Raw genomic sequence first — 25790 nt, forward strand, 5'->3', positions numbered from 1 at the left:
CTGCCCAACTGCCAGCCAGGTCACCTTGGTAGCAGGCGAGACAGACGGGGAGGCAGGAAAGTGCCCTTGTGTGTGTGTGTGTGTGTGTGTGTGTGTGTGTGTGTGTGTGTGTGTGTGTGTGTGTGTGTGTCTGTGTGTGCGTGTGTGTGTGCGCATGTGAGTGACAGAAAGAGTTGGAAGTTGGGAGAAGCAGACGGGCAAAAGTAACTTTACATGAGGTGGATGGATTGACCTCTCCCTCCCTCCATTTATCCCCTCCACTTCTCCATGGTCCCGGCATGGGGTGAGGAAGCAGCCTGCATGGGTTCAAATACTATTCGATTTCTTTCAAAAACTAAGTCTGATTGACCTGCCTGGAGTGACAGATGGATGGGGTTTGCACTTTTGGGACTATTCCATTGGTTCCTTTTTTTACAATACAAAACAGACATACAAACAACAACATACAGACAGACGAACACAAACATCCACATCACTCCAGACCAGACCCCCCCCCCCCCCCCTCCCCCTCACTCTTTGCGGATTTTGTTTCTCTTCTTCCCCATGCATTTTCAACATTTATACAAAGCATTTGACCTTTCCATTGTGTTAACGATGAAGGATTGGTTGATTTACAGTTTTTAACTATATGTTTTTTCAGGATGATTGACGAGAAAAGCATCGTCCAACCTATCAGGTATCTCACTGCAACCTCACATGCCATGTCTTGAAAATGTACATTGTAATACTTCTGACAGCCAATTTTCTAACTCCGCCCATAACTTTAGAGTTCCCAGAAGGCATGGATTATTGCATCATTGTTAGTTTTACACTTAAGACATGACTGCCATTGTGTTGTAGAATTAGTTAATTTTGTCTCGTGTAATAAAATCTATACCTTAGCATATACTGGGTTAAGTGTACATTTTTGTTAACTGTAATTTCATTAGTTATGTTCCAGCATTCCCTCCATCTTGTGCCAATATGAGATATTTTTAAGTCTTCGCTCCAGTAGTTTGTATTTTTTTCTAAGAGTGTCAGTTGGATAGGCTCTCTGCAAGGTTTAGTATAGTTTACCTTTCCTATGAAAATCCTATTCTGAGAGGTTATTTTCCTGGCACCACACTCCCAGGGCCCTCACCTCCTCCTTGTAGGCTGTCTCATCATTGTTGGTAATCAGATCGACTACTGTTGTGTCGTCTGCAAACTTGATGATTGAGTTGGAGATGTGCTTGGCCACGCAGTCATGGGTGAACAGGGATTACGGGAGGGGGCTGAGCACTTACCCTTGTGGGGCCCCAGTGTTGAGGAGATGATGTTTCCTACCTTCACCAACTGGGGGCGGCCCGTCAGGAAGTCCAGGACACAGTTGCATGGGGCAGGGTTCAGAGCCAGGGCCCTGAGCTTAATGATGAGTTCGGAGGGTACTATGGTGTTGAAAGCTAAGCTGTAGTCATTGGGATAGGGCAGTGAGCAGTGCAATGGCGATTGCATCGTCTGTGGATCTATTGGGGCGGTATGCAAATTGAAGGGTGTCACGTAAGGTGGAGGTGATCTTTAACTAGTCTCTCAAAGCACTTCATGTGAGTGCTACGGGGCGACAGTCATTTAGTTCAGTTACCTTTGCTTTCTTGGGTACAGGAGCAATGCTGGACAATATTGAAGCAAGTGGTGAAAGCAGACTGGGATAGAGAAGATTGAATACGTCCGTAAACACTCCAGCAAGCTGGTCTGCGCATGGAGTGTTGACGGACATATTCAATCTCTCCCTATCCCAGTCTGCTGTCGCCACTACATTGGTCAGTCTAAAATTGCTTTTTTATTCTGTCTTAGAAATATATGTATTTCCTATTGGGGGTCACGTGATGCAGCGAAGCTAGGAAGAAGCGTGACCGAGAGCTCCCGATGAATCTTAAACAAACTTATCCTAAAACTTGATAACTTCACCCATACCTATTACTACACAGTAGCCAAGAGTGGTGATGTGCCTACGAGATAAAAAAAAAAAGGCAAGGGAAGCACCCGAAACAGACCAAGAAATGACGGCGAAAGAACCTCTGACCATGGCCTCCTCAGAAACCCAAGATGGCACCATGACACCTCAAGAAGAAGCTAGGCTAGCTCACATCCTCAAACTGATCAAAGGCAATGACTCCCTCACATCACAATTTAACTTGGAACAGCTGAACTCAGCCGTTTTCATCTCAGCACAGTTGGCCGAGTTCAGCCGTTCCATCTCAGCACAGTTGGCCGAGTTCAGCCGTTCCATCTCAGCACAGTTGGCCGAGTTCGGCCGTTCAATCTCAGCACAGTTGGCCGAGTTCGGCCGTTCCATCTCAGCACAGTTGGCCGAGTTCAGCCGTTCCATCTCAGCACAGTTGGCCGAGTTCAGCCGTTCCATCTCAGCACAGTTGGCCGAGTTCAGCCGTTCCATCTCAGCACAGTTGGCCGAGTTCGGCCGTTCCATCTCAGCACAGTTGGCCGAGTTCGGCCGTTCAATCTCAGCACAGTTGGCCGAGTTCAGCCGTTCCATCTCAGCACAGTTGGCCGAGTTCAGCTGTTTCATCTCAGGTTTGACAATGACTATCAACACGCTAGGATCACAAATGGAAGAAGCTGAAGAGCATCAGCACTGCTGAGGACAAGCTAGAGGGAATGGAACTACAGAAACTGCGGAAAAACAACGAATGCCTGATGAATAAGGTCGACCATTTGGAAAACGACAGTAGGCGAAGCAACATTACAATTACCGGCCTCCGCGAGGGCTGTGAGGGGTGTCGTGTCTTTGGCTATGCCGGATTAAGTGATATGACATGGTATTCTATAAAATCCTTTCTCTGTAATTAATATTACCTGATTGAGCTAATCATGTAAATGTAATTAACTAGAAAGTCGGGGCACCACGGAAGAATGTTTATAGAGCTGTTATTTTCCGAATAAACTCTTAAAGACCTAGTAATATTTTACATCAATAGCAGTCAATATTAATCGTGACCTTATTTTCGTCACCTTATTTTCAGTCTCATATGGAAGTTGTAAATTCTTGGTTATCTTCAAGAACCCTGGCTAACAAGTTGAATCAGCAATACAAAATTGGGTTGAATTATTTATTTACCAACTACCTAACTAATCACACAGAATTACATATACACAGAAAACAAATTATGTCATACAGAAAACGTCCCTGGTGGAAGGAACCTGTATGAGGCTTGTTACACAAAGAGAGGGGTTTGGGCTTGAATGAAAGAGCGGGAAGACTGAGGAACAAAGGAAGCAGCTATGCTATCGTAAATACAGTATCTTATGCATTCTAAATTACCGCCCATTTGGAAAAGGAAAATGCAATAAATATTTACTCTGAGCTGCGCTTCGGTAGGTTGGTCGTAGATGCTGGCCGTGTTGGCCAACAGAGATCTTCCTGTCCTCGGAAGAATGTCTCTGGTGGTAAATTGGATACGTTGTAGTATCTTCGTTGTGTGTTAGACTGGATACGTCGTCTGTCCTTTCCTAGCCCACGTTTACAGCGGCCGCTGCTAACTCAACGGCTAGGTATCACTTCTGTAGTGAATAAGAGTTCAAAGTTCATACCATTCACAACCAAAGCTCACGCTGAGGTTGGCTTAGTTCTGTACTTGACATGTGAGTCCTTTTAACGCAGAGGCTGCAGACCTCACGTACCCGGAACTCCTGGTTACATTTCCGTCAAGGCCTTATATAGTGGAAGGGGAGAAGGGTGTGTTTCATCATTTATAACCCATGTCTCTTCACAGGGGCGGGCCACTGATTGAGCAGGGCTCTTTCCTTATGAAAACCCAATTCTCTCATTTGGAAGCTAAAATTACATTTAATCTCCTAACAAATAGTTTCAATATCAAACATTTAAATTGCACAACAATTCCATGTGAATCTGATCACACTAGAATGTGTAGACTTTCCCAGATACAGTTTATGTCGTCCTGTCATCAGTCATAATGTCTCAGATGACAACCATACTCATTAAGTACCAACGCATATTTCCAACTGGTTCTATTACCGAAATATGGTTCCTTTCCCTCCACTTGTTTGATGTTCCCAGACTCTCTATCTTTAACAAAGGCTATTCGAGAGCCCTTCAGTAGATTCAGAGAGAGAGGGGAAGGGAGAAAGGTATTTATGGGGGGGTCATAAACCTTACCCACAGGCCAACGTCATGACAGGGGACAGACCCCTCTGCTGCCATTATCCCCTCCCTACTGGGCAAAGAACATTTTGCTTAACCCTTGGTTATCGAACAGCTACACAGGTCACCATCCCCTGATCAGAACCAACAGCCCTTCCTCGTTCAGTTCCTAAGGTACCAGGACAGAGAGAAAGTTCTCAGAACGGCGGCCAAACATTTCAAGGAGGAGTGATCCTACACAACGGGGAGGAGATTAAATTCTTTCCAGACATGAGTCCAGGGACGGTCAAACGCTGGAAGGAATTCAACCAGGTGAAAAAAATAACTGACCTCCAAGAACATTCCCTTTGTGCTGCCTCAACCTGAAACGATGAGAATCATCCACGGCGGACAGAGAAGATTCTTCAAAACGCCCAAAGAAGTCGCAACTTTTCTCCGCGGACTGCAGGCGACCGGCTCAGGACATGGTTGATTGGCTAGCGGACCGGGTCCATTTCCCTGCTAGCTGGGCTGTGTCCTTATTCTGCCTTATTACTTGCATATATCCGGTAAGACTGCTTTGATGGATTATACTATAGCTTACTGACAGATCAATGAGGTAAGATCCCTAGGTTTTTACCAAAGTGACATTGTTCTTAAGTTATTTGGGACAGGCATGGTCCACAGAGGCGTCAATAAGATTTGTTAGACCTTTTCATATGGCTAAGCCATGAAGTCTTATATTTAGCTTCCTGTCATGGTAGGTGTGTTGGGATCAGGAATCCCGTTACTGTTTTTGTTTTTGACTTGCATCATATAAGGGTGGGTGAAGAATTCTCTATTTTTGTTCATTTACTGGGCTCGAGCTCCAGGTTCACGTTTGCCTTCATGTTAGAAATGTCATTTAGGAATAGCGACGCTGGGAGCGTAGCTCCACTACAGGTGGGATTTGTGCTTTGCGCGTTCAAGAACAGCATTTGGGGGAATTGTTTGTTTTGTTTACTTTATATTACAGTGGTGTTTTGTGAAAGACCTTCGCTTTATAATATGTTTAACTACAGGCTCACCGAAAATGGGCAATAGAATATCCGACACTCTTACCGGACATACTCATGACATTTGCATTATGTATTGAGTGAACAATATGGCTAAGATAGTAAATCATTCATCATTAAACGTTAATGGACTGAACGGACCTGTTAAACGTAAACGAGTGCTTATGTACTTGAAAAAGCTGAAGACTGATGTGTATATACAGGAAACACATCTAACAGGGGCAGAACATGAAATGTTAGAGGGAATGGGTAGGACAGGTCTTTGCCTCTTTATATAACACAAAGACATGGGGAGTAGCTGTGTTGATTAATAAGAATTTACCCTTCTGTGTAACAAAAACAATTACTGAATCACTGGGACATTATGTAGTGGCTCATGGCAGAATGTATTCTGAATGTTGGACCTTTGTTTAATGTATATGCACCTAATTATGATTATCATATTTTTATTCAATATATTTTCCTCAAGGTAACGGAATTTCAGGTAACACTCTTAGTTGGGCGCGACTTTAATTAGTCTGGATCCGATTCTGGATAGATCCTCAACTAAAGCAACCTCATTGACTAAGTCAGGTCAAACACAATCTATCATTTATGAAAGACTGAAATTTGACAGCTCCACCCCCCAAGATAGGGATTACTCATTCTACTCCTGCCCGCAGAACTTTCATACCCAGATTGATTATTTTCTCCTATCAGCACAGGTAACCCATAGAGTTGTGGAAACTGAGTATTAATCCAGAACTATATCTCAGATCATTCTCCCCTCACACTTTCTGTTTGAATGCCGGATGGAGTTCAAGAGACGGCGCCTAAACCCAACTCTTTTGGCAGAATGTTGTCCAAATAAAAATGTTCTGCGAAACAAACTGTCCATCCGCTCCCAATAGTTATGTACTCTGGTATACACTACCGGTCAAAAGTTTTAGAACACCTAGTCATTCAAGGGTTTTTCTTTATTTTTACTATTTTATACATTGTAGAATAATAGTGAAGACATCAAAACTATGAAATAACACATACGGAATCACGTAGTAACTAAACCAAAGGTCTCAAAAATAATACCAAAAATCTGTCTCTAAAGACACATACCACTCATTGGTGAATAAAAAACCTGAAATACCCTAAATATTTACAAAACTGAAAAAGCTATTCTTAGAACTAGGCAAAGATATTATGAATTGGGGGAGGAAACACACAAAGTCTTGGCCTGGCAGATAAAAGCTGAGGAGAATTCGAGAACCATCAACTGTATTGAAACACAGAACGGTCAAGTATATCACAACCCATTAGAGATGAATGATTGTTTTAAACAATACTATTCGAAGTTAGACACTTCTGATGGAATGCAACCAGCAATGATAGACACATTTCTGTCTACTATTGAACTACTGCACCTCACACAGGGAGACCAAAACAAACTAGATCGCCCTTTTGCAAAAACAGAAATCGAAAAAGGCAATTTCCTCTCTACAATCCGGCAAATCACCAGGAGACGATGGCTTTCCCCCAGAGTTTTATAAGGAGTTTAAGGATTTGCTTATTCCTTTCGATGGATGTTCTAAATTTAGCTGCTGGGACGCAGAGCCTACCGGACTCCTATTCCATGGCTATTATAACAGTTATACATAAAAAAAATAAAGATCCTCTACAATGCTCTTCCTATAGGCCGATCTCGCTCCTCAATGCCGACTATAAATCAATTTCTAAGGCGATGGCTAATAGATTAGGACAATATTTGCTAAACCTGATTAAAACTGATCAAATAGGCTTCATCCAGAAAAAAACTCATTTTTGTGCTAGCCATAGAACCCCTGGTGAAGGCCATAAGAACGGATCCTGGCATAAAGGGCTTTCAGGTGGGCCGGATTCCTCTCTGACCCGACCGGATCCCTCTGAAAACTACAGACGCTTTTGGGTTCATACAGCTCTATATCAGGTTACAAAGTCAACATGGACAAAAGTGAAATACTTCCACTAACTCGCTTTGACTACAGCGTCTGTGAACGAAGGGTCCCTTCAGACGGTCGCCACAGGGGTTCAATTATCTAGGAATCACAGTTGATAATGACTTAAGAAATGTGTACAAGCTTTAACTACTCTGTCTTGGTTCAGAAGGCAGTGGATGACTTGAATAGATGGATAGATCTGCCTCTTACATTATTTGGGAGAATTAGCTGTATCAAGATGAACGTTCTGCCTAAGATGATGTACCCATTTCAATCTTTACACATATCCCTACCTGAGAATTTCTTTAAGTTCCTTAACAAAACCATAATGTATGGAACCGTAAAACTCCAAGGGATTACGGTCTAGGAGGTCTCCGCCTACCAAATTTCAAGATGTATTACTGGGCAGTGCAAATTAGATTCATTTCAATCTTAATTGAAACTGAACCAGCCCCTTCTTGGAATCAGATGGAAATGTTTGCTCTTAATGAAGAGGTTGGGAGTAATATTACATGCAAGTGGAACCCCAAGACTATATCAACAAAAATGAGCAATCCCTATACCTATAAAATCTTGGCATGAAATTCGTAAGTTATTTGGTCTGAAACAAGACGTGTCACCTAAAACACCCCTGTGGCAAAACAAACTCCTGCCAAAAATGTTGAACATCGTTATATAGGTGGGGTACTTATGACAAATATCACCTATCCAATAATCAGTTATTTTCTTATTTACAGTGAAGAAACTTTCTCAGAAACACTCAATAGATTTCGTAAAGTCATATCTCCAAGTATTGAACAACTACTGCATGATAACCATGACTCATACACATTTATATCCAGAGTGTACTCATTGCTAATGCAACAACGCCCAAAACCAGATGTACATAAGTCAACAGAGCGACGGGAATCGGATTTGAATATCACAATTGATGAGGGTCTATGGTCGGACCTATGCCAGTGATAGTGTGTCAGCAACCATCAACTCTAGATACAGACTTCTACATTACAACTTCCTCCACCAACTCTATCTGTTACATAGATATCACCCTGAAATATCAGAAATGGGTTTTCGATGTGAAACAACAGAAGGCACTTTGATGAATTTTTTGCATTCTACTTGTCAGTGTACTAAATAACAAGCCTTCTGGCATGATGTTTCTGATACCCTGGCCTTTGTTATGGAGGTCCCTTTCCCGCTTGACCCTGAAATATGCCTTCTGGGTAACTTCACAAATGAGGAATAACTTCAACATCAGATGTACAGGAATCACCCTTGCCCCTGCAAGAAAAGGTGTTGAATTGACATGGAAATCAGATTCTCCTCACCGAATTACAAGATGGCTCATGAAATGAATAAGTGTAGTCGTATGGAGAAGATCACCTTTGCTTTAAGAAATAATTAAATAAATCAACTACTTTGTGAAAATAAGGCAACCATCCCTGGACTATATGTAAACACTTGATTGGTGGATGTGAGCTTGTAGACCGATGTAGCTATTGTTTCTTTGTAATGTACTGTTTCTATTGCTTTCTGTATATGTTGGTATCTCTTGTCATTTGTCTTATTTAGTCATTATTAGTATTATTACTATTCTAATTGATTTATTATTTAGTTATTTGTCATTGTTTTAATACGTTTTATTTCGGCAGGTAGGGAGGGTTGAATGGCCTTTTCTTGTAGTACTTACTCTTGCTGTATTGTATTGTTCTGTTGAATAATTGAAATCAAATCTTTAAAAAAAATGTATTTCTTATTAACAAGTTATTTACGGTTTCTATGCCTTTAGTTTTCCATGTAGACGAATTTATGTGTTAATTCTGAAAATCTATCCAAGGATTGTTCCATATCGTTGTGTTTTTAGGGAGTGATATTGAGTCTTGTAGAATACGTTTCATTTTCTTCATATTGTTATAATGTTCTTAACTAGAATGTTCTTAGCTTTGTCCTTAGTAAATAGACACAGCAATATTCTGGGTATGAACATGTGCATCTTCAATACGGTACCCATTGTTTCTCTTTAGTGCATTTAACGAAAGAAATTCTCAATCAAGTGCAGCTAAAGTACTGAAAAGAAAAAATAGCGTGTGAACTCAGGTCAGGTCATGATGAACATCAGAGTTTGTGTTTAAGCCAAGTCACCCTGCATGACAGCTGTACTGTACCACCTAAAGCTGCCAGCTGCCATGGAAGTAGAACAGGAGGGGGTCTCTGTCTCCTTCTGTACTTCCATCTATCCATCCGCAGGTGGCGAGTCAGTGGCTAATGATGTGTGTGCGTGTGTGTCTCTTCACTGGCTAAGTGACAGTTCTAGGACCCCCTCAACAGCAAAGAAAATTATTTGACCATCCACTCTCCCGCCGCTTCGAAACACGTCTTTTAAACACACACAAATGATTAGTTCTGCTCTGACATGCCAGAGATTGAGAATTACCCAGACCCGTCCAGGTACATACAGCAACACCTCGGACATGACAGACCCTGGGGCTCCTGTCATTGTGCACAGTCAAGACATTACACACACATGCCATTCCATGGCTATTTGCGCTCTAGTGTCTAATTAAGGGCTGCATCAGTTTCAGCAGACGGCACACAGCGAGCAGCGCCTCGTAAAGTTACAGTACGGCGTGTGTGTGTGTGTGTGTGTGTGTGTGTGGTGTGTGTGTGTGTGTGTGTGTGTGTGTGTGTGTGTGTGTGTGTGTGTGTGTGTGTGTGTGTGTGTGTGTGTTGACAGACCGAGTCAGATGATTGTTGTGCATCTCAATGCCGTCTGTGCCACATCAGTGCATCCGTAAAGAAACACTTCCAACAACGAGTAGCAAAGAGGTTCGATTCAACAATCAAACGAATGTGTGATCCTGAGAGAGCATGAACCATTACAGATATCAAGAAAGACAATTAAAGTGTGTGAGACTGAGTGCAAGCATCCGTGACAGAGTGACAGAGAGAATAAGAAACAATACCAATGGAGTGATAGATTGCGCTGGAGAAGAGGGTGGTATAGCTGTAAAGTCCTTTAAAAAAGGTTCTTGATGGAATTGCTGAGGACTTAAAAGGCTGCGATCATTAAGCAGCTATTAAAAGATGCACTATGCAGAAACCACACTGACATTTCCTGGTTGTTAAAATTCGAATAGTTCGCTTAATTTCAGTTTATGTGACAAAACAAGCAAGTGTAGTGGAGAATCATGTGTTTGAAGCTGGTGAAACAAAAAAATAAAATTAAGAACGGGAAGCATTGAAATAGCGCACATAAAACAGATCTACCGCTTCTTAGACTTGCTTTCAATAAGAATGACAGCTCTATAACACACATTTCTATGTGAATATGGTCAGGTCGCCCAAAAAGTTACATATTGCAGCATAAAGCAATATGGTTACACTTGTCTCCCCTTTCTGATGAAGGGGCCTTTTTAAGAGTTGACTAACATGGAGAGGAGAGTGAACGGGTATTTCCTCTCACTTACCTTACTATTAGAGAAGCACTCTACACTGACAGTGAGGATAGCTAGCATGAGAACGATAAACCGTAATAGCACCACATGGGTTCACGTGCCCTACATTGTTCCAGTGCGCTTAGTGTCAGCGGAGAAGAATGGCTCGGTTTGTTCTGGCCCAGTCCTGTACCATCATGACTGCATTAAAGTGTCAGAACAGGGCTTTTAGCTAGACTTTAATGAGGTCATCAAAGATAACTACAAGACATTATCACAGTTGAATGGCTTGCCCCTAATGTAATGTGATGAGGAAAGTGAATCCCCCCTCCCCGAGAGGCCATGACAGCATCTCCTCAGGGACTTTTACTAAGTCGTTGCGTGGTTGTAGCATCCAGAAGTAATGCTTCACTCACCATGTGCTCCACACGGAGTTCAAAGGGCATGGGGTTGTAGACCATCAGCTGGACCTCACACACTTCTCCCTGGACCCACTGGAACTCTGAGGAGGTAGAACAAAACATCAGAGTGAATCTCAGACCAGGAGAAACTGATGTGTTACATATCTGCGCCGCAAGGGTGTGTAAATGGAACACACAGACAAATATGAGTACAAGTATGTGGGTGTGTGTGGCCTAGGTTGGTCCAGACGTCTAAGCCACAGCCTACAGCACACGTCTGTGGTGTCAGCACACAGTATGTTCGATCTGGCCTACTGACCTTTCCCCAATGTCATCCCCTCTCTATCTGTTCATCAAAGTCAGAAAATAGCTTACAAATATATAACTGCGTGTGTATGTGAGTAATAATATGTGAATGGGATTCAGGAATGTGTAAATAACGTGGAACGATAAATACGGATTGTGAAGTCTATAGCTTTATTTTTAATATGCCAGAGTATTTCCATTGCAATTAAAAACATTGTTTGATTACAATAATTACTCCATGGTGCCTCAAGCACAGACAGACAAGTTAATAATTCATGATTTTAATAAAGCAAATAAACCGTAAATATTTTTTTTTTGTATAGATTGGCTCTCTGCAAATATGTAACTTCCATTTCGTATTCCATTAGCCCGTGCAGAAACAGTTGATTTGAGGCAAATAAAAACCAATTACAATCAAGTGTTGTCGGTGAGAGCTGCTCAGGAAAATGTAAAGGATCTGTTTCAGGGTTCAGCGTCAGTTCAGTTGACAGAATGAGAGGCAACCAAGTTCATCCTCTAATGACCACCGGATTATACTACCATTAGTAGACTTAAGAGCTCATTAAGCAAAGCATGTGCAGTGTTTCCCCTAGGATTTTCTTTGTTCAGCAGTGGTGGCAAGGGTAGTGGGTTCATTGCTGACCTTCCCTGTAGCTCAGTTGGTAGAGCATGGTAGAGCATGGTGTTTGCAACGCCAGGGTTGTGGGTTCGTTTCCCACGGTGGGCCAGCACAGAAGAAAAAAAAAAAAATGTTTAGAAATGAAATGTATGCATTCACTACTGTAAGTCGCTCTGGATAAGAGCGTCTGCTAAATGACTAAAATGTAAAATGTACTAGCGCTAGCGCAATGACATGCTAGCTGTTCCCATAGACTTCCAGTCATTGGGCCAATGACTATCCATTTAAAAGCACGTCTCGCCATAATAAAATGTTTCAGCATTTGCAACAATTGAATATAGTGGATTCTCTGACGTGCTACATGATTATTTGTAATGTACGCATTTATCTTTCTATTCCTTACAAATGGCCAACATTAATCATTTTAGTCTCTAGCCAGTGCTTATCATAACCTCCTGTGGTTCACACTAACATTAAACAGGATTGTGCTATTAGAAAGTAGCTTGACAGACTGTATAATGAGATACAAGAGGATTTCCATTCAGCAGATCATTCACTAGCCTGTCAGGGGAGACAGAGCAGAAGTGTTATTTGGCAGTGGAGGAAGTTATCATATGAAGGGGATTCTGATATGGAGACTATAATGAAACAGGTGGGAAACAGCTCTGTTACCAAACACATTACAGTCTTCCATCTCCGTTTTGACAGTCCAATCTCTAAACGCAGCAAACGGTCTCACTAGAGGGCCTGGCTGAGCCTAAGCCACGGACAAAACGCACACGCACGCACACACACTTCCATCTCCATTCTCTGAGCCCAGGACCTGGTGGGTTAATAGGATTTATGGAGAGTAAAGTAAACTACCGGCGTGCACCTTGGGAAATTAAAACTTTAGTCCGAAGCAGAAAGAAGGAGAAGCAGGAAGAAGGAGAAGCAGGAAGAAGGGTGTTTATATAATATAAATGGTAAAATGAGCCTCTCACACAACCTTAGGTCTGCCTCTCAGGTGTCCTCCTCACAGAGCCAATTACATGTGAAATATGCCTCTTAAAGACCTGAGGAGAGGTGAGCTGCAACCTTCTCATGTCCCAAATGGCACCCTACTTCCTTTACATTGCACTTCTTCCCTAATCCCTGGTCAAAGGTAGTGCAATATAAAAAGGGAATACGGTGCCATTTGGGACACACCCTAGCCTCCTAGCCTCCCTCCGTACCTCGAGGCTCCTGGCCATTCATTCATTCCAGATTAAAGAGAGAGCAGGAAGGTTCAGCACTTCAGAACCTCAGGGTGAATATTAATCATGTGGTGGAGTGTTGCTAGCCTGAGTACCAGTCTCATTAGCTGACAATCCACTCCTTGTCATTGCCAAAGAGGATGGAGCGAACAGAACAAAAGAGAGGCTCTGCAGATGTTGGTTCTACTGAATGCTGACCTAGAGCACACCCACCACTCTCAGTAATATGCCGTGTTGAATAATGCATCCATACCGTTGCCCAGGCTAGCCGTCTAGCCTGGGCAATGGAGCATAAAACATGCATGTGAAATAGAGAAAGCATGTAGTAGGACAGTGATATATTCAAACATGACCATTTATACAGTCACACGGAGGGAATAACTACACTAACTGGAAGGATGTTGCTGCCTGTACTGTCCCTTTGATATCAAACAGATTCCAGTACAACAACTCTCACACTACTAAGACTTGATTGATTTTCACTCACACTATCAAAGATTCAGCATTATTTTCAATGACAGCCTAGGAACAGTGGGTTAACTGCCTTGTTCAGTGGCAGAATGACAGATTTGTACCTTGTCAGCTCGGGGATTTGATCTTGCAACCTTTCGGTCACTGGCCCAACGCTCGAACCACTAGGCTACGCTGCCGCCCTATTGGCACCTCAGTTGAAAAATGTATTAGAGTATTGATTACCAAAGGTAGTACAACTCCTACTAGAGTATTGATTACCAAAGGTAGTACAACTCCTACTAGAGTATTGATTACCAAAGGTAGTACAACTCCTACTAGAGTATTGATTACCAAAGGTAGTACAACTCCTACTAGAGTATTGATTACCAAAGGTAGTACAACTACTACTAGAGTATTGATTACCAAAGGTAGTACAACTCCTACTAGAGTATTGATTACCAAAGGTAGTACAACTCCTACTAGAGTATTGATTACCAAAGGTAGTACAACTACTACTAGAGTATTGATTACCAAAGGTAGTACAACTCCTACTAGAGTATTGATTACCAAAGGTAGTACAACCCCTACTAGAGTATTGATTACCAAAGGTAGTACAACTCCTACTAGAGTATTGATTACCAAAGGTAGTACAACTCCTACTAGAGTATTGATTACCAAAGGTAGTAAAACTCCTACTAGAGTATTGATTACCAAAGGTAGTAAAACTCCTACTAGAGTATTGATTACCAAAGGTAGTACAACTCCTACTAGAGTATTGATTACCAAAGGTAGTACAACTCCTACTAGAGTATTGATTACCAAAGGTAGTACAACTACTACTAGAGTATTGATTACCAAAGGTAGTAAAACTCCTACTAGAGTATTGGTTACCAAAGGTAGTAAAACTCCTACTAGAGTATTGATTACCAAAGGTAGTACAACTCCTACTAGAGTATTGATTACCAAAGGTAGTACAACTCCTACTAGAGTATTGATTACCAAAGGTAGTACAACTACTACTAGAGTATTGATTACCAAAGGTAGTACAACTCCTACTAGAGTATTGATTACCAAAGGTAGTACAACTCCTACTAGAGTATTGATTACCAAAGGTAGTACACCTCCTACTAGAGTATTGATTACCAAAGGTAGTACAACTACTACTAGAGTATTGATTACCAAAGGTAGTACAACTCCTACTAGAGTAGTGATTACCAAAGGTAGTACAACTCCTACTAGAGTATTGATTACCAAAGGTAGTACAACTCCTACTAGAGTATTGATTACCAAAGGTAGTACAACTCCTACTAGAGTATTGATTACCAAAGGTAGTACAACTACTACTAGAGTATTGATTACCAAAGCTAGTACAACTACTACTAGAGTATTGATTACCAAAGGTAGTACAACTCCTACTAGAGTATTGATTACCAAAGGTAGTACAACTCCTACTAGAGTATTGATTACCAAAGGTAGTACAACTCCTACTAGAGTATTGATTACCAAAGGTAGTACAACTACTACTAGAGTATTGATTACCAAAGGTAGTACAACTCCTACTAGAGTATTGATTACCAAAGGTAGTACAACCCCTACTAGAGTATTGATTACCAAAGGTAGTACAACTCCTACTAGAGTATTGATTACCAAAGGTAGTACAACTCCTACTAGAGTATTGATTACCAAAGGTAGTAAAACTCCTACTAGAGTATTGATTACCAAAGGTAGTACAACTCCTACTAGAGTATTGATTACCAAAGGTAGTAAAACTCCTACTAGAGTATTGATTACCAAAGGTAGTACAACTACTACTAGAGTATTGATTACCAAAGGTAGTACAACTCATACTAGAGTATTGATTACCAAAGGTAGTACAACTCCTACTAGAGTATTGATTACCAAAGGTAGTACAACTCCTACTAGAGTATTGATTACCAAAGGTAGTACAACTCCTACTAGAGTATTGATTACCAAAGGTAGTACAACTACTACTAGAGTATTGATTACCAAAGGTAGTACAACTCCTACTAGAGTATTGATTACCAAAGGTAGTACAACTCCTACTAGAGTATTGATTACCAAAGGTAGTACAACTCCTACTAGAGTATTGATTACCAAAGGTAGTACAACTACTACTAGAGTATTGATTACCAAAGGTAGTACAACTACTTCTAGAGTATTGATTACCAAAGGTAGTACAACTACTTCTAGAGTATTGATTACCAAAGGTAGTACAACTCCTACTAGAGTATTGATTACCAAAGGTAGTACAACTCCTACTAGAGTATTGATTACCAAAGGTAGTACAACTCCTACTAGAGTATTGATTACCAAAGGTAGTACAACTCCTACTAGAGTATTGATTACCAAAGGTAGTACAACTCCTTCTAGAGTATTGATTAACAAAGTGCTGATGAAACCGTGCGTAAACTGTTAGCAGGTTGTGTTTAGGACTATAGCAGAGCACAGGATTGGGAGGACGGATCCATATGCACACACACACTAGGAACTACGTTATTGCTGGGTCGTGCTGAGAAAGGAGGTACAGTGCATTACAGAGGGCAAACACACACACACTAAATAAATGTTGAGTCGACTCACCTCCTCAGGACCACATTCATACAGTGATGGATCACAGTGAGTGAATCTGCTATGGATGTAATGCTGTATCTATCATGGCCTGCTATGGATGTAATGCTGTATCTATCATGGCCTGCTATGGATGTAATGTTGTATCTATCATGGCCTGCTATGGATGTAATGCTGTATCTATCATGGCCTGCTATGGATGTAATGCTGTATCTATCATGGCCTGCTATGGATGTAATGTTGTATCTATCATGGCCTGCTATGGATGTAATGCTGTATCTATCATGGCCTGCTATGGATGTAATGCTGTATCTATCATGGCCTGCTATGGATGTAATGCTGTATCTATCATGGCCTGCTATGGATGTAATGCTGTATCTATCATGGCCTGCTATGGATGTAATGCTGTATCTATCATGGCCTGCTATGGATGTAATGCTGTCTCTATCATGGCCTGCTATGGATGTAATGTTGTATCTATCATGGCCTGCTATGGATGTAATGTTGTATCTATCATGGCCTGCTATGGATGTAATGCTGTATCTATCATGGCCTGCTATGGATGTAATGCTGTATCTATCATGGCCTGCTATGGATGTAATGCTGTATCTATCATGGCCTGCTATGGATGTAATGCTGTATCTATCATTGCCTGCGGATGTAGGCTGACTCATCACTACTCGTTCAGTTTCCTGGTGAAACTAAATCAAACACTGTCTCGTCAAACCAGCAGTAAATATTTACTAGTAGAGTAAGCCTGTTGGCGTGGTTTGAAAAGAGACAATTGTTCTGCAGTGGAAGGCAAACCTGAGTTCAACCTGCTGGTGTCAATGCACCATCACATCGTATCCTGGAGCAGAGAGAAGGCTTTAGTGCTCTCATGTGAGGAGCAAAACCACACCGTTAGATAAAATAGGACTGTTGCCTAAGGATAGCAGGCTTTATATACAGTCATTTCCATTTCAACAGAGTCCATTTCAGTACAGCTACTGAGCTCCATAGATACAACAGAGTCCATTTCAGTACATTTTACATTTTTACATTTTAGTCATTTAGGATGCTCTCATCCAGAGCGACTTACATTTCATTTCATTTTTTATTTTTGTACTGGTCCCCCGTGGGAATCGAACCCACAACCCTGGCGTTGCACACACCATGCTGGCGTTGCAAACACCATGCTCTACCAACTGAGCCACAGGGAAGACCCCCTCCCAGTACAGCTACTGAGCTCCATAGATACAACAGAGTCCATTTCAGTACAGCTACTGAGCTCCATAGATACAACAGAGTCCATTTCAATACAGCTACTGAGCTCCATAGATACAACAGAGTCCATTTCAGTACACCTACTGAGCTCCATAGATACAACAGAGTCCATTTCAGTACAGCTACTGAGCTCCATAGATACAACAGAGTCCATTTCAGTACACCTACTGAGCTCCATAGATACAACAGAGTCCATTTCAGTACAGCTACTGAGCTCCATAGATACAACTGAATGCAGCTACGGATTCCTGTAGTGACACAAGAAAAATGATTGAAATTATGTAAAACTAATAGAGGAATAAACATCTAAAGATTTGAGGAGATTTGTGAGTTTCATAAAAAGTCCCTCCCTCCGTCTCATTCCTTCCCTCTCCGCTCCCTCTCCTCTCCATCGCTCTCCTCCCCGCTCCCCCCCCCCTCCCTCCCGCTCCCTCCCTCCATACCCCTCTCGCTCCCTCTCCACCCCCCTCTCCCGCTCCGTCCCCCGCTCCGTCTCGGTCTTTGTGTCTCTGACCCTAACCCCAAACTCCCAACCTAACCCTTACCCCTAACCTAAAAATGCCTTTTTCCTTGTAGGGACCGGCAAAATGTTCCCATTTTTCAGACTTTTCTTTGTTTTACTATCCTTGTGAGAACTTCTGGTCCCCACAACGATAGTAAAACCAAACACACACAAGTATCTTTTTGTATGCGTATATACTGCTGAAACAGATATTCGAGGTATAAACATAATGGATACAGGGAGACTTAGAAGTTCTTAAAACTGAGTCTCAGAGCAATTATATGCAAAACCATCTCCCCGTTCCAGAAATCCTCTGTTTTATGGCTCAGCACCAATCTGCTTTATAGAACATCATATAAACAGGACGGCACAGCTAGGAAATACACACAGATATTATTCTGTGCTGGAGGTGCGCGCGCACACGAACACACACACACACAGCAGAATGTTAATGACTTTCATTCCCCATCAGAGAGAGAGGGAGAGACGAGGGAGTGGCTGCATTAAACGTTTAAAGACCTGCAGTTGTATGGACGGCAGGGAAACAGGGCGTGCCAGCGTTGGCATTTCTTGGTAATCAGAAGTAAAGCACTCATGGAGTGTGATACAGCACACTGAGCACCAAGCATCAACCAGCTCATTCCAAAAGTAGGTTTCTGACTCACTTTCTGACTAGTTAATTGATAGTAAATTAGCCCCGTTTTAGGGACAACTCTGAGCTTTATAAATATATGAAGTGGCTGCGTGACCTGTATTCACTCTGCCCACCAGGACGGCTTTTCCCCCTTTCTAAACCTCTTAACATCCTTGTGCATGTGTTGTTTTGCTCCAGTGTAATATCCCTGTAGACAGGGCATGTTAAATAACAACGTTTTAGTTAGAAGGCTACAAAAACACTGAGGTTTTCCCCTAAAAATGCCCTGGCCTCTGGCAGTATTAACATGTATACGTCCGTCTAGTCTCTGGTGAGAGACTTTTTAACGTAAATGTTAATGTCTGTCTGCCGGCTGCACTTGATTTGATTCTGGGCTCTGAGATTAATGGCAGTTAAGAGAAAGTCGTGAGGGAGACTGATGAGACCAAGGCTGTGGAAACCTCTTCGGCACTGAAAGTTTTGATTCTCAGCTAATCCAGACAGCTATGATGCATTATAATACATTCTATCGAAAATCAACCTGCATAAAACAAAAGTTAATGTTGTTTTATTTTCTGCAACGAAGCAAAACTGAAAACTAAAATAGGAATTGATTTGTTAGAAAGGAAACAAAAAACTCATGTTGCGTCAGCAGATTATACTATAATAATAAATCAGGGTGGCGGGAGGGAGGGGAGGGCAGGGCCCTGCAGGTGAGCAGGGTGGTATTGATCGGTTCAGTGTTCCTTATTAGAAGCGGTAGCAACAGAGATAACGCTCTTCCCAGCGTGAAGGAACATGCCTTCAGACTCAGAGGTACGTGCCCGAATCAACGACACCGTACAGAGGATGTTTCTGACTCAATTCGTCAAGCTCTAGTCGTACTCCAGTCTCTGGATTTAATGAGCTTAAGAATTACATTTTGACAACTTGTATCCGGCCCTCGCAAAATTAGAGACTTTTCTGTCTCAAAACCACGCCTACACAACTAACCGAACGCCACGCATTACACGACATCACACAGACATCGCTGCTCCAATATTCAGCCGAATGTAGAGTGTGTTCCATGTGTGAGATCACATAAAACACTAAAACTGATGTACCGGTGACAGTGTGAAACAATAAGTCGTTTCTCATCCTCAAATGATTTCCTGTCAGGGTAGGAAGAGTGACTCATATCATAGCCTAGGGATGTGTTACCTTCCTTTGGCCCCTTTGTTTGGGAATTCATTACAGAAGCGTATTCATTCAAAATTGGGGGCCTGTTAGGATAATACTCCTCGTTTACAAGGGCAGTCTGACAGGAGTGGGCACGGTGACACACACACACACACACACACACAGAGAGAGCCTGAAGGGAGAGGAGTAGGCAGGAAGCCACAATGAAATAAAACAAATGAATTTTAGATAACACTGAAAGCACTTTATCCATCAAATAGATATTTCAATGTATTTGTTGTTTGTTTGTTCTCCGGTGGTGACTGTCAATCCTGTTAGTCTGCGAGCAGAGATATTACCCTGATAAATCAGCTGTGGAAGGAGACGACGCTATCCTACAACTCAGTGTCCCTGATGTTTAATGATACACTGTTCATGAAAGAGCAAGCCGTTAGGAAAGTAATAAGGACGGACTGCCACACAGTGGTGTAAAGTACTTAAGTAGTACTTTAAAGTATTTTTAGTTAATATTGTACTTTTTACACCATACATTTTCCTTGACACCCAAAAGTACTTGTTACATTTTGAATGCTTAGCAGAACAGGAAAATAGTCCAATTCACACGCTTATCAAGAGAACATCCCTGGTTATCCCTACTGCCTCTGATCTGGCGGACTCACTAAACACAAATGCTTTGTTTGTAAATGATGTCTAAGTGTTGGAGTGTGCCCCTGGCTATCTGTAAATAAAAAACAAGGAAATGGTGCTATCTGGTTTGCTTAATGAGGAATTTGAAATGATTTATACTTTTACTTTTGATACTTAAGTATACTTAAAACCAAATACTTGTAGACTTTTACTCAAGTAGTATTTTACTGGGTGACTTTCACTTGAGTCGTTTTCTATTAAGGTATCTTTACTTTTACTCAAGTATGATAGTTGGGTACTTTTTCCACCACTTCTGCCAAATGATTGAACCTAAAAGATGAGGCCTCAGACTCCAGCACAGTATCTGAGCACAGATGACGTCACACCAAGACAGGACACAGCTATAGTCAAAAAGGGAGATTACAACGAACGAACAGTGAATAGAGAAAAATGGAATGGATTTCAGGTACATTGAAAACAATGTATAACACTTCTAACAGCCATTGTGTTGAGTCCATCTGATCTGATTTAGCACTGTAGCAGAGAGAGTTCACTCCTTGGACTCTATAAGAAGCCAGAGTAGAACTCGTCCTGAAAAGCCATGTGTCACAATCATGAGAATTTCTGCCAAAACTGGAGGAGTTTTTAAGATCTCCCCCAAAAAATGGAATCAAGTGAATGTTCAGGAACAAAGAGACAACGAGAGCAGAGAGAGAGAGAGAGAGAGAGAGAGCGAGAGAGCAGAGAAAGAGAAATGCAAGGAGCTCCTAGTTTAATTATGGAATTAGTCAAGCGCGTATAGAGGATGAATTTACTCCATCACGTTATTTACAGATGTTTTACAATGAAAATATTAGTAGGCCTAAAACTGTTTTACTTCGACACGGCAATTTCAGAAGGTGTGTGTGTGTGTGTGTCTCTGTGTGTGTGTGTGTGTGTGTGTGTGTGTGTGTGTGTGTGTGTGTGTGTGTGCTGTGTGTGTGTGTGTGTGTGTGTGTGTGTGTGTGTGTGTGTCTCTGTGTGTGTGTGTGTGTGTGTGTGTGTGTGTGTGTGTGTGTGTGTGTGTGTGTGTGTGTGTGTGTGTGTGTGTCTGTGTGTGTGTGTGTGTGTGTGTGTGTGTGTGTGTGTGTGTGGTGTGTGCGCCCACCTATCTTCTTGTTGTGCTCCTCTCCTCTGGTGTGCATGATGATGGGAGAGTAGATGAAGGGACTCTTGGAGGACATGTTGTTTTCCAGAAGGCCTTTCTGTTTGTGGGGGCGCAGGCTGACGGGCAGATCCAGCAGCTTCACTGATCTGTAGGAGGGGAGAACCAATTCATCAATCAAATTTGTTTTACAAAGCTTTTCACATCAGCAGTGGTCACAAAGTGCTTTACAGATACCCAGCCAAAAATCCTAAAGAGCAAGCAATGCAGATGCAGAAGCACAGTGGCTAGGAAAAACTCCCTAAAAAAGGCAGGAACCTAGTAAGAAAACCTAGAGACAAACTGGGCTCTGATGGGTGGCCAGTCCTCTTCCGGCTGTGCTGGGTGGAGATTTAAGAGTACTAGTGGCCATTAAGGCCAGGTCGTTTGTCAAGACGTTTGTCAAGGGGCAGGAGATGGAGGCCGAGAGAAAGATAAACAGTTTGTTTTATCTCAACATGTCCATTAAAGGGCCAGAGAGAGAAAATTAGATGGATTTTGGCATGGTGACCTGAGCCAATCTCTCACACACACACACACACCTCTGCCAATCATATGGTGAATTTCGTCCTGAGATTCTTAGCCCAGGCCATTTAATGAGCAATGCATTCTGGAGGTGTGAATTGGAGCTAGTGGACACAGCACTTATCACCTCTCTGAGAAGCCAGGCATTCCTCTATCTGTACAGAATGTCCTCCATCTCTCCTGCCTCTACTAATGGCCCTGCCACCACAGAAAGAGGGGGAGATGGAGACAGAGAAGATAGAAAACAGAAAATGTGAATATAAAGATGGACAGCATTCTGAGTGGTGTTTTGAGTGAACGTACGTACGTACTGTAACCTAAACACTATATATAGTATATATATATATATATATATATATATATATATATTATATATATATGTATAAAAATGGCCAACTCAAACAGAAACAACTCTTCAGCTCTTTTCAACAGCCAAGCATGGACCACTAAACATGGTGCAGAAAAAAAAAACAGACTAGCCAACCCAGGCCTAATATTCAACAGAGCCCCAAACTAGTCAGGCCAGGCCTAATATTCAACAGAGCCAAAGACTAGCCAAGCCAGGCCTAATATTCAACAGAGCCCCAGACTAGCCAAGCCAGGCCTAATATTCAACAGAGCCCAAGACTAGTTAGGCCTAATATTCAACAGAGCCCCAGACTAGCCAACCCAGGCCTAATATTCAACAGAGCCCCAGACTAGCCAACCCAGGCCTAATATTCAACAGAGCCCCAGACTAGCCAACCCAGGCCTAATATTCAACAGAGCCCCAGACTAGCCAACCCAGGCCTAATATTCAACAGAGCCCCAGACTAGCCAACCCAGGCCTAACATTCAACAGAGCCCCAGACTAGCCAACCCAGGCCTAACATTCAACAGAGCCCCAGACTAGCCAACCCAGGCCTAACATTCAAGAGAGCCCCAGACTAGCCAACCCAGGCCTAACATTCAACAGAGCCCCAGACTAGCCAACCCAGGCCTAATATTCAACAGAGCCCCAGACTAGCCAACCCAGGCCTAACATTCAACAGAGCCCCAGACTAGCCAACCCAGGCCTAATATTCAACAGAGCCCCAGACTAGTCAAGCCAGGCCTAATATTCAACAGAGCCCCAGACTAGCCAAGCCAGGCCTAATATTCAACAGAGCCCCAGACTAGCCAAGCCAGGCCTAATATTCAACAGAGCCCCAGACTAGCCAAGCCAGGCCTATTTAACAGTGGTGTTCATTTCTGTTTATCCTCTATGGGCTAGGTGGGACGCAGGCGTCCCACCCGTGGTGCACTCCATCAACAGCAGGTGCATTTCAAGAGCGGCAAATTTGAATCCAAATAAATGTCAAAATTCAAATTTTTAAAACATACAACTATTTTACACCCTTTGAAAGATAAACATCTCCTTAATCTAACCACGTTTTACGATTTCAAAAAGGTTTTACGGCGAAAGCATAAATTTAGAGTATGTTAGGACAGTACATTTACAAGAGTTGTGTGTAATGTTTTGTCAATTCAAAGACAGGGTCACCAAAACCATAAAACCAGCTAAAATGATGCACTAACCTTTTACAATCTCCATCAGATGACACTCCTAGGACATTATGTTAGACAATGCATGCATTTTTAGTTCTATCAAGTTCATATTTATATCCAAAAACAGCGTTTTACTATGGCATTGATGTTGAGGAAATCGTTTCCCTCCAATAACCGGCAGTCAAGTCAGCACCACAAATTAAATAATTAAAATTAGAAAACATTGGTAAAATATTATATTGTCATTTAAAGAATTATAGATTTACATCTCTTGAACGCAATCAACTTGCCAGATTTAAAAATAACCTTACTGGGAAATCACACTTTGCAATAATCTGAGCACTGCGCCCAGAAAAATACGCGTTGCGATACAGACTAGTCGTCATGTTGGGGAGATCTAAAATCGAAAATACTATGTAAATAATCCATTACCTTTGATTCTCTTCATCAGATGTCACTTCCAGGTATCACAGGTCCATAACGAATGTAGTTTTGTTCAAAAAAGCTCATCATTTATGTCCAAAAATCTCCGTCTTGTTAGCACATGATCTAAGCCCGCCGGACTTTACTTCATGAACGAGGGGAAAAAATATATTTACGTTCGTTCAAACATGTCAAACGTTGTATAGCATAAATCATTAGGGCCTTTTTTAACCAGAACATGAATAATATTCAAGGTGGACGAATGCATTCTCTTTTATAACGTATTGGAACGAGGGTACCCAACATGAACTCGCGCGCCAGGTGTCTAATGGGCCATCATCGTTCCATGGCTCTTGTTCGGTCAGATCTCCCTCCAGAAGACTCAAAACACTTTGTAAAGGCTGGTGACATCTAGTGGAAGCAATAGGAAGTGCCAAAATATTCCTCAGCCCCTGTGTTTTTCAATGGCATAGGTTTAAAGGTAATACAACACATCGGGTATCCACTTCCTGTCAGAAAATGTCTCAGGGTTTTGCCTGCCAAATGAGTTCTGTTATACTCACAGACACCATTCAAACAGTTTTAGAAACTTTAGAGTGTTTTCTATCCATATATAATAAGTATATGCATATTCTAGTTACTGGGTAGGATTAGTAACCAGATTAAATCGGGTAAATTTTTTTTATCCAGCCGTGCAAATACTGCCCCCTAGCCCTAACAGGATATACGACTGACTTTTACTGAAACGTAAATGAGTCATATTTCACCACAAATACATTTACAAGTAGATGCTTCTGTAAATCAGTGTCATGTAAAATGTGCACTTAGATCTCAAACAGCTATAACTCTGTTCTGACCAGGAGGGAGGAGAAGAGCTACATTTCAGTCATGACACCATCGTCAGAAATACCGGACATTGTTGAGAGGGAGGAAATATTGTCTGTGATTAATCAGTAGAAGTTACTCGATGTTAGAGCAGTGTCGTAACTATGACGAGTTCATTGGTACATTGATTAGATCAATCAGAATATGACAGTTCAGACACCAGGGTTGTGTTCATTAGGGCACACCGCAGCAAAATGTTTTGCAACATCATTAGGGCCCCCATTTCAGAGCGCTTTATTTTAATTTTGTGCCTAACAAAGACGACCCAGAGCACTCACAGCCTTTAACTGACTTCCCTAACAACTGTTGATGAGAAAGAGCGTTAGAAATATGATTGATTGACATACCTGATGATCGGTAGCTTGGTGAAGGCTACAGGGGGCAGTTTGAGTCCATCAGGCAGGGTGAGAACCTCCATTCCCCCTGGACATTTGGACGTGTAGTTCTCTAGACTCTGAGTCACCTCCTTCTTCTCTGTGGACCAGGGGAGGAGTCGGGTGAGAAAAGTACAGCACATTATTGATAGTCAGTCTGACCATTTCAAGTCACCAAGGAAAAAAACATGTCTACAAAGACAAAATAAAGTGTTTTCTTTAGGGCTGACCCCATTTAGTCGACTGGTCGATTGTTTGGTAGACCTACATTTTAGTCGAGCAGTAGCAAAAAAATTAATTCTTATCATGGTATACAAGGCGCCTGTCTGAGTGGACTGATCCATTGTGGAGGCCGTGGGGATGGCACAGTCCATCACCAAGACGTGTGCTACTGAAATTGTATATAGTTATTACATAGGAACAATGGTGCAACACTAATAAAAAAAGATTATTTTATAACAAAATGTGCTTTCTCCCACGTTGGATAACGGTCGATGTCCGCGGTTC

General features: G+C 42.0%; 1 protein-coding gene across 3 annotated transcripts in view; it reads right to left on the reverse strand.

Annotated features, from left to right (window-relative positions):
* The window catches only part of trappc9 (trafficking protein particle complex subunit 9), a 298405-nt gene that overhangs the window by 242788 nt on the left and 29827 nt on the right, over nt 1-25790 (reverse strand). For all 3 annotated transcript variants that reach the window (XM_014177781.3, XM_082970084.1, XM_014177782.3), the window contains 3 exons: nt 25257-25383; nt 21514-21659; nt 10972-11057 (listed from right to left, as the gene is read on the reverse strand). In XM_014177781.3, coding sequence (XP_014033256.1) covers nt 10972-11057; nt 21514-21659; nt 25257-25383 — 359 coding nt within the window. The remainder of the gene's footprint in view (nt 1-10971; nt 11058-21513; nt 21660-25256; nt 25384-25790) is intronic.

The sequence above is a fragment of the Salmo salar genome, chromosome 27 (genome assembly GCF_965601325.2).
Source record: "Salmo salar chromosome 27, fSalSal1, whole genome shotgun sequence".
NCBI classification, from domain to species: domain Eukaryota; kingdom Metazoa; phylum Chordata; class Actinopteri; order Salmoniformes; family Salmonidae; genus Salmo; species Salmo salar.